The sequence below is a fragment of the Manacus vitellinus genome, unplaced genomic scaffold (genome assembly GCF_001715985.3).
Source record: "Manacus vitellinus isolate BGI_N305 unplaced genomic scaffold, ASM171598v3 scaffold_7_pilon, whole genome shotgun sequence".
Classification (NCBI taxonomy): domain Eukaryota; kingdom Metazoa; phylum Chordata; class Aves; order Passeriformes; family Pipridae; genus Manacus; species Manacus vitellinus.
The window spans coordinates 5188452-5197158 of record NW_021940813.1 but is presented as its reverse complement, the minus strand read 5'-3'; the positions used below and the strand labels follow the sequence as shown (position 1 = coordinate 5197158).

The 8707-nt window shown below is 38.0% G+C and overlaps 1 protein-coding gene across 1 annotated transcript; it reads right to left on the bottom strand.

Moving 5' to 3' along the window:
* Window positions 1-2523: 2523 nt before the first annotated feature.
* Window positions 2524-8463, bottom strand: DYNLT3 (dynein light chain Tctex-type 3). The gene is made up of 4 exons (XM_018084363.2): window positions 8422-8463; window positions 6471-6594; window positions 5465-5542; window positions 2524-4406 (listed from the first exon to the last, which is right to left on the bottom strand). The coding sequence occupies exons 1-4, from the start codon at window positions 8461-8463 to the stop codon at window positions 4330-4332; spliced, it is 321 nt and encodes a 106-aa protein (XP_017939852.1). The 3' UTR covers window positions 2524-4329.
* Window positions 8464-8707: the final 244 nt, after the last annotated feature.

Here is an 8707-nt window from a genome sequence, read left to right as displayed (position 1 = left end):
TCATGAACAAGCGCTGTATAATGGTTGCCTCAAAAATTGCAGTAAACTCTACAAAAACAGATATGATGGAGGGTTTTGCAGATAAAATGTTTCTGATTTGGGAGGTGCTGTTCAGAAATTATTTTAACTATATCTAGTATAGGCCTTTGAAGAGGAGAACCTGCTGACTAGAAAGAAGTTTGAGTGTCTTGCAGCTGAGCTGGTTTGCCCATCTTGCCACCCTCCTGTGTAGATAAGGGATTTTAATGGCTTTGCTTTGGTCTCTATGCTGTGAAGCTACATAAGCATCGATTACAAATTGTGTCATTAACTTAAAGATTTGGTAAAAATGTCTATTTAAAATGGTAGTGTCACTACAAAACCTGCCCTACCATCTGTTTTGCTTCAGGCACTTGTGCTCTGTGGCCACAGTTGCTCCTTTGCATGAAAGTGACTTTGAGTGCCTCACACAAACAGCAATGACCAGTGAGGTGTGTCTGGAACCCTGATTCTCCTTTTCAAGTCATTTTAGGTCAGACAGTGGGATGGGCATTAGAGTGTTTGCAGCTGTCACTTCAGCACAACCCTATTTCTTTTTAGAAAACTTTTATGTGACAAATAAAGCTGCTGTCACATGTTTCCTGTGCTTGAAAACAGATGCTTGATGGAACATGTGAGTTAAAACCTCCAGTTACTCAATAGTGATTTAGATTCTTCAGAGTAGAAAAATCTCCCTCAGTGGTCATGTGGTGTTTGGCTGCAGCCTTCCATTGACCAGGGGGAGGACAGAAACCATTCCATCTACAAACCAATGTCCACAGACCCCTTACCTGGCATAGAGCCAACAGGTTAGAGCAGCTCACACAAAACATAATGTAGATGTGACTGCACAGCTTTGGAGCCACTTTGCAACTGAGTTTATTGCTGCACTTACAGAGTATCACATCTGAGCTTGGATACTCCCCGAGACACAAACCAGGGCTGGCTTTTTGCTGGGAGTGTCCTGCAGGCACACAGACAGGACTTCCTGGCTCAGGATATTCTGATGGGGGTGTAGTCTGACTCTGTACTTGTGTCACACCATGACTGTGCTAAAAAATCCTTCTCCAAATTAAATGGGAACAAAATGACCTGGTCAGACTGTACAGGAGGTAGAAAGGCACATCCCAATGATCAGGTAAGAATTGTTCACTACAGGACCTACTGTCTGTATTAGAACAAACCCCACCTTTCTCTAAATGGCAGCTACTGTACTGATGCATACAGCCTACCAGTGGTTAATATTTTCTTTTATGGTGTATTTAAAATATCAGTGTGCTGACATTCATGCCCAGCTCCACTTCACCTGGCTACGAGTTGGGATTTCAGTGTCTTCTGTGAAGTGTTTTAGATTGCATGAATCTAAATTGAACATACCAGGATCTGTATTTTCTTCATTGATCAAGTTGAGTGTAATGGGAAGAGAGTCATCAGAAAGGTAACGCGTTACTGACAGACACCTGGCAGGCAGGGAAATGGAAAACTAACAAATCCGGTCTCTTACTTTCCCTTTCACTTTTCTCTGGATTAACAACATCTGCATGGGAAGAATAACAGGTGTCTTTCTTCATGAAATCATACATGGGAACATATATCTCCATATATATATGGGCTGCACCTTAATGCAAACTCTTCTGCCCCATTAAAAAAAATTTCCATTGTTAATGATAACTCATTCTCCTGATTGCAACAACTAAGAAAATACTGTATTGATAAAAAACACCACTGAAATGTTGTTGTGGGTTTTAATATTCTACAATTCATAGCTTTATCCTTGAAAACAAACTATTTGGAAAAGCAGCTGATGGTGTTCAGCATTCGTTTGGAGAGTTACATTAAATACAAGTAGCTGTTTGTACTCACAGAGGATGGGGAAAGATGCAAAAGAAGTTCACTAGGATATGACACAGAATGAAAATACTTTTTCCAGTATTTCATAATAATCTTTCCATAGTAACAAAACTTTAACTTGCATCAAGACACGTGGTAAGAGGAAGAGGTCTGAGTAGATGAGGTGTAAGAAATTAGTCTGGCAACAAGCCTTTGACAAGGTTTTGTCTCTAAAACATACACACAGCTTCAATGTATTTTCCAAGTTCTCACTATTGTATACGAGTGAAGGAAAGCAAGAGGAATATTTTTCTCAGTTCCTATATATACTGATCAAGAACACAAGGCAAATATACAACTAAGGCAAAACTTTATTTTTTTGGTATAAATTAAAATGAAGCAGTCCTACAATTAAGCAGTATTTTCTAGGGTTCTTCTGCAGCAGGACCTTCACCAAGCCTCATTAAACTGATAGTCTTACTCAGCACATCTTGTTTTCAAGTAAAACAAAAATACCAAATGAGATTACAAGTGCTATGTGGAATATTTCTTCTGACCATGGCACCTGAATGCACATTGAATGGGGATAAAAGCCACCGCTGTTTTTACACACCCACTTCTTAAACCATATTAACTGTACCAAACCTTTTTCCAGTTGCTGCCCCATGTACTTTCCACTTTGCACAATCCCAAATATCACTGAAACTTCTGCATTTTTGTCAGTTCCACATCTCAGCTCTTGGATGGTGGCACATAGTTCAGAAACTTGCCCCAGCCCAAACAGTGTTTAATAATTCTAGGTTTGAAGGTCAGTAGGACATACACACACATTTTCACACTACACTGCTAGGCCAATGCAGTAATACAGTCTTAATTTTACTTGCACTCAGGTAAAAGCAGAACATAATTTGTCTGCAAAGCAAGATATTTTGAACAGTACTGTGAATTACATATACACATGTTCCTTCTGTAGTGTCATACTAGTTATATGTACACACAACTTAAGCAATATTTTTTAGCTTGTTCTTTGTACAGGACATTTGTTACACGCCTTAATAGTAAATTATCTGAAAAAAAAAACCAAATCAAACAGAACTGTGTAGTAGTGCTTTACTATTCATTTCTTGAAATCCAAAACAGCCTTACAGTAGCTGTTAGATAGTTACCAGTCTCTTCCAAAGACATACAGTTACAAAGAAAAAATTCTGTTCGTGAGCAGCATCTGAGAAAACAACTTAATGCAGCTGCCACTTAGTGGCAGCACTCATTTAGGCATTTTTGGTATCAATACATCTCTTTATCATATAATTTGTGCATTAATGAACAAAAATGTAGGCCCCAATCCGGCAAATACTTCTGTGTGTGCAAATGTTTTTCTTCCACGTGGAATATTTCAAGTTAAGACTCATCAGATGAGCAAAGTTAAGAACTTGCATAAATCTTTAAAGGAGGGGAACTCTTAGTGCTCAAAACTTAACAGTATTATTTCATTGGACTAAGATCCAATTCTAGACTTAGGGAACCCAGGGAACACTCTTATAAACAACAGATATGTTACTCTGATAAATACTTTCAAAGCAAACAAGAGCCTCTAGAAATGTGTGTGCCTTCTCACCAAACAGTTTAATGCTACTTGGAGTGATGTGGGTCCAGTCTTACTGCCCTAGGTCCTGGCTACTGCATGAGGAATCAATAAAGTGCTTGTCACAGATTCCACGATCATGGAATAAAATCAAATTTAAGTACCTTCAGAATGTTTTTGGATTTAAAAACGATGAATTAAGGGCTGGTGTCAGATTCCCAGCACGTTTCCCTGAATTGCTAACAAATATTATGCTCTTCATTTGAAGACAAATTAGAGCTCTGCTAGGACTAGGTATACTTCACCCAGTAAAGCCCTCCTCTGCCTCCAGGGGGGAAAGCTTAACTGGATTTAATGTCAGTGTAAATGTTCATGCTTGACCAAAACATGATGCTCCTGAAATTTCACAAGCACCAGCATTCAAAGTGAAAGTCAGCTTTGTTTAATCAAACATGAAGAACCAGTATTGTTTATAATATATCCACTCTGAATTGTGTTTGTAATTTGTTCCCAAATGCACCATGATCCTGAGAGGTCTTGCTTGCCCTTTGACACTTCCTTGGATTTGTTGTGTTTTGTTCTTCTTGAATAAAGTATCTTTGATATTAGCTTTGACATAAATTGTATTAATCTTTGTGGCATCTTCTCCTTAACATACTTCTGAATATTTAAATTACTAAAACTTTCTCTTTAGATAGATACATATATATATAAATTAAATTTTTTTGCTAGCTTTCAGATAATCTATGAGAACTGGCTTAGACTGTATGCTCTCTGTAGAGAACTTCTGTATGCTCCTCATACAGAAAAAAAATAATAGTTTGAAACATGTAGCCATATGTTTGGATAATTTTTTTTTTTAAAGGCTTCGGTGTTGCTTATCTTTATCTTCCAGTCAGCTACAGGATAATAGCAACAGCAAACACATTGACAATGCAGTTCATTGTTCGGTTTTCCCATCTCACTGTGCAGGTTCCTAGAAAAGATTATTACAAAATGAAAAATAGAATTCCGGTGTCTTTACTACATTCACTTTATCACAGTGTAAATTATGTCAAATTAGCATGAATATTTCAGCTGTGAGTTAAGGTAAATAATATTATGTCATCTTGCCCATAAATAGACTACACTCCTCAAAACATTTTCATTAATTTGTACATTGTTTGCTACCTAACATGAGCCTTGTATGCTTAAGACAGTTTTCAGTAAAACACCATTTCAGTATCTCTCTTTAAAAATTGAACTCGCAAAAATCCTTAAAAATCCCAAACTGAAATTGGCAAGATAATCAAACAAGAAATCAGAAAAAAAGACTGTATCAAATACATTCTACTGTATTTACTTTCTGTAATTTTTCCTCTTCTATTGTATCAATACCTTACAAGCCAAGGAAGCATGAAGATTAAACTGTACTTGTTTACTTAACTTCATTTTACAATTTTTTTTAACTTTGGTTAACTTTTTGATGCCCTCTCTGCTTTAGTGTTAAACCCTGGCACCCTCTTCTAAAAAGACCTTTCTGAATCTGTGACAGACAAAAAATTATTTTAATATTGTTTCCCCATGATATTCTGAACTTGGGGAAAAAAATGTATTTAGAACTAATTTTGAAACAATATAATGCATCCAAAGTCTGGTTGACAGTTAAGCAGATGAAATATGTGCTGTTAGTCAAACTATTCCTATTTTCCACCAAGCTCTGCTCTCCTGTCACAGCAGCCAGGTAGATATGTTTACTGCGAACGTCTTACTGCCTCTTCAATCAATTTACGGTTACTGACAAGGATTAAATGCTTTGATTCTTGTTTCAGAATGGAAGGCATTTCTATTCCTGCTTCTCATAATTTACAAAGCAATTGCTCTTAGTGCAGGCACTGACTGGTAACATTTCTGCTGAGATTGTAAACAAGCAGCTAATTCTGAAGGCTGCTGCTTCTACAGCCACTCCTGAAAATGTTCAACACGAGTATTACAGCTGATCAAGAAGCAATGTTTCTTTTACTACAAATTCTCTATTTGGATGGGGAAACTTACCATCAGTTGTAGTATCCCAGAAGCATGAGCTTGCTGTGTGAAGACCAGCTCCACTCCTCTGCATCACCGCACAGGTAACTGCAAGGTGCAGTCATAAAATCAAGGAATTAATTATTAAAGCAGAAGAGGTGAATCATTCAGCACTCCTGAACTCAAGCCTGTATTACATTTTTCAAATGGCTGGCATGTGGCATTTAGCTAACTCAAAACCGATTCTGACAACCCTCTCGCCCCTGGTATTTTCCTCAAGAACTTGTTATTCATTTCATGATTATTTTTACTCACATTAACACAGCAGCTTTAACAAAATGTTTGCTAATAGGATTACGATTTTTATCTTTTAAACTTCTTAGATATGGCTTGTGTCATGTGCACCTTGGTACAGCAGAAGCCACACTTAGGAGAGTTGTTTCCCAAAAATACTTGTTGCCCGCTCTCTGAAACCACACGCTAGTAACATGCAGTGTTTCTAGACTGACCTGCAATGGTCAAAAAACCAGAGACAATCTGAATCCAAGACTTTCAAAACAGAACTGAGTGCAAATGCTACACTCCACAAAAGGACCAAACTTCTACTTATTTCAATTTCCCTTCTACATATATATAAATACAATGGGACATGACAGTATACAGGACTAAAGTCTTCCAAATGTTTGTATTTATAGGAAGCTTAATCCAACTGATATTTTTATTTAAGATAGCAATTATTTCCTGAACTGATACCAAAAACTTGATATCATTGTTTCGGGCTTGCTGAACAATCAGAAAAGACCATGTAACATATAATCAATATTAAGAGTCACCAGTATGTTCAGCCCAGGTAAAACTGCCACAGCTTTACCACAAGGTATTACTAAAAATCTATATAACAGAAGAGTTCAGGTATCTGCTCTGCTTTGCCTACAGTTTAAAACTTTCTATTGAGTATAGCACTGCATCCACATGAACTTTCCAGCAATTCTTGATTGTGACTGCATGTGGTACAAGCACAACTGCTTGTACTTACCTATGTACTTGTATGTTTTTCCCAGTTTCACCAGGTGTGTCAGCGACTGTTCCACTATAGCAGCAGTCCACTGGTTGACTTTGTTGTGATTATAATCTGCCTTGCCTAAAACACTTTCTATGCACTAAAACAGAGAAAAAAAATAGTTACAGTAAACATATTTCAAAATGTAAAGGTTCAAAATATTTCACGTAGTCTGAAGAATTTTTTCTGTAAATTAGATTACTTTAAATCACTTGAGATCAGCAGGTATCAGTTGCTGAATGGGAAGTAAAATGACCCTTCTTGGAAACTTACTTTTAGTACACATTTACTACAATATTATATGAATAAAAAAGAGGCCCTGACTGAACATTTCTTTCAGGAAAGACTTTAGCCATATGCTTTAACTACCAAGTATCTATTTACCAGTGAAGGTACTGACACATCCCACTGTTCCTAATGACTGCCTACTCCAGCTTGGCTTCCAGAAGCTACTGTAATGGAAATGGTACAACTCCAATCAATAGTATCAGCTTGGGCTGGCCAACCTCTCAGAGCCTGTGAGCAAAATTCCAAAATCTTCAGAAATAGAGTGACAGTAGTGAAATGCCCACCCCAGCTCAAAAGATGAGGAAGATATGGGAGATACTCAGAGATTGTATCTTGCAGCACAAAAAATATCTGAACCGCTTGAAAATTAGCAGCTACAGATTGGCCAACCCTTGCCTACACTTAAAACGAACAGAAAGCCTTCTCACTAATTGTAACTCTTAAATTGCATTCCCTTCTCCTAAGAAATTCAGAATTACGTGCTGACTGATACTTCTTAAAACTGAGAAACCTGGCTAAGAAACACACATCTGGAAAAGGTAAGTAAAATAAAACTCTGTTCTCCTCTGATTCAGTAAGATGAATCCCATGCACTAACCATCCACCACCAGGCTGTGTAAGAGCCTTATGGCCCAGATTTTGAAAAGCCAAATTAGTTCTGATCACAGTGTAAAAAGCTGGCCAAAGGAGTCAATGGAAACAAACATCCACAAAACACAATAGAAAACAGAAGAGGGACAAGACCCCTCAGGGATTTTGGTTCTTCCAGAAATGTACCCAGTGCTACAGCTCTGGTTAAGCTTCCAATCAGAGGCAGAAACATTTGGCTTTACTCCCAGCGTCTGGAGTCTGTCTCATACCGTATCTGGCTTTACAAGGCAGGGACAGTTACATAAAGGGTTGAATTGTCATTTATCTGACATCCAAGAGCTTGCTGTTGTGTACTGTGGCAGCTTCAAAGGTACAGTCCTTTCCCCTCCTTACAGGGCACGTGGAAAAAGACCTGCAGAGCCACTCCAGGAATTCCTTTCTCAAAACACTGCTTCCCTGCAAAACCTGTAAGCCACAGGCTCCTCATTAGTCACTCTCTAGTTACTAGGTATGTAACAGACCATTGGAGTGAGTTAACTCAGACTCACTTGTCAGCCTGCTCTTTCTCTGTAAAAAACATTGCTAGAACAACGAGCTCACGTAGTGCAACCTCCCACACAAGCCAAGGCTAAATTCCAAGTCTGATTACACTGTCCAAGGCCTGGTCAAGTTTTAAAAATCTCTAAGAATGGATACTCCACAAGGTCTCCCTGCAACCTCTGTAGTTATCAGCTTCTCTCTACCTGGATAAAGGGGCAAAAAATTGGTGAATTTCCCTTGTAACTTGTGACTGCCACCCCTCCTCTTTCCACTGCAATGCGAATCTGGCTCTCCTCTCATCTACCCTCTCCTCTTTAGGTAGCCGAAGACAGCAGTTAGATGAAAGTTAAAGAAGCTCCAAATTACACTCTGTCTTTATTTGATAAAAATAATACTTTCGTATAAGGTTGAATTTATGTGGGATGGTCAATGAAAATAAGTGCTTTCACTATACTGCAAGGTAAGATAAGGTAAAGAATTTCTTTGAAATACAGCTGTTTAAACCTACCTCCTTAACTATGTTGTGGGCCTCATCAGCATTGAAGATCATCTGCAATAAAAGCTAATTATTATTATTATTTCTGACAGAAATGTAAACCAATTATACAGTTTTACTCTAAGGAATACATAACGATTAGGCCTTGTGTCTGGTTATTTCCATTGTGGTCTGTTAGTATAATTCTAAAAATCTTACTTTTTCCCCCAGCTCCATGAATAGGTTATTTAGTATTGCTTTGCCAGTGATGTTTGACTGAGGACAAACAGCTCAGGCCTCGGTAAGCTTGGTTCAACTT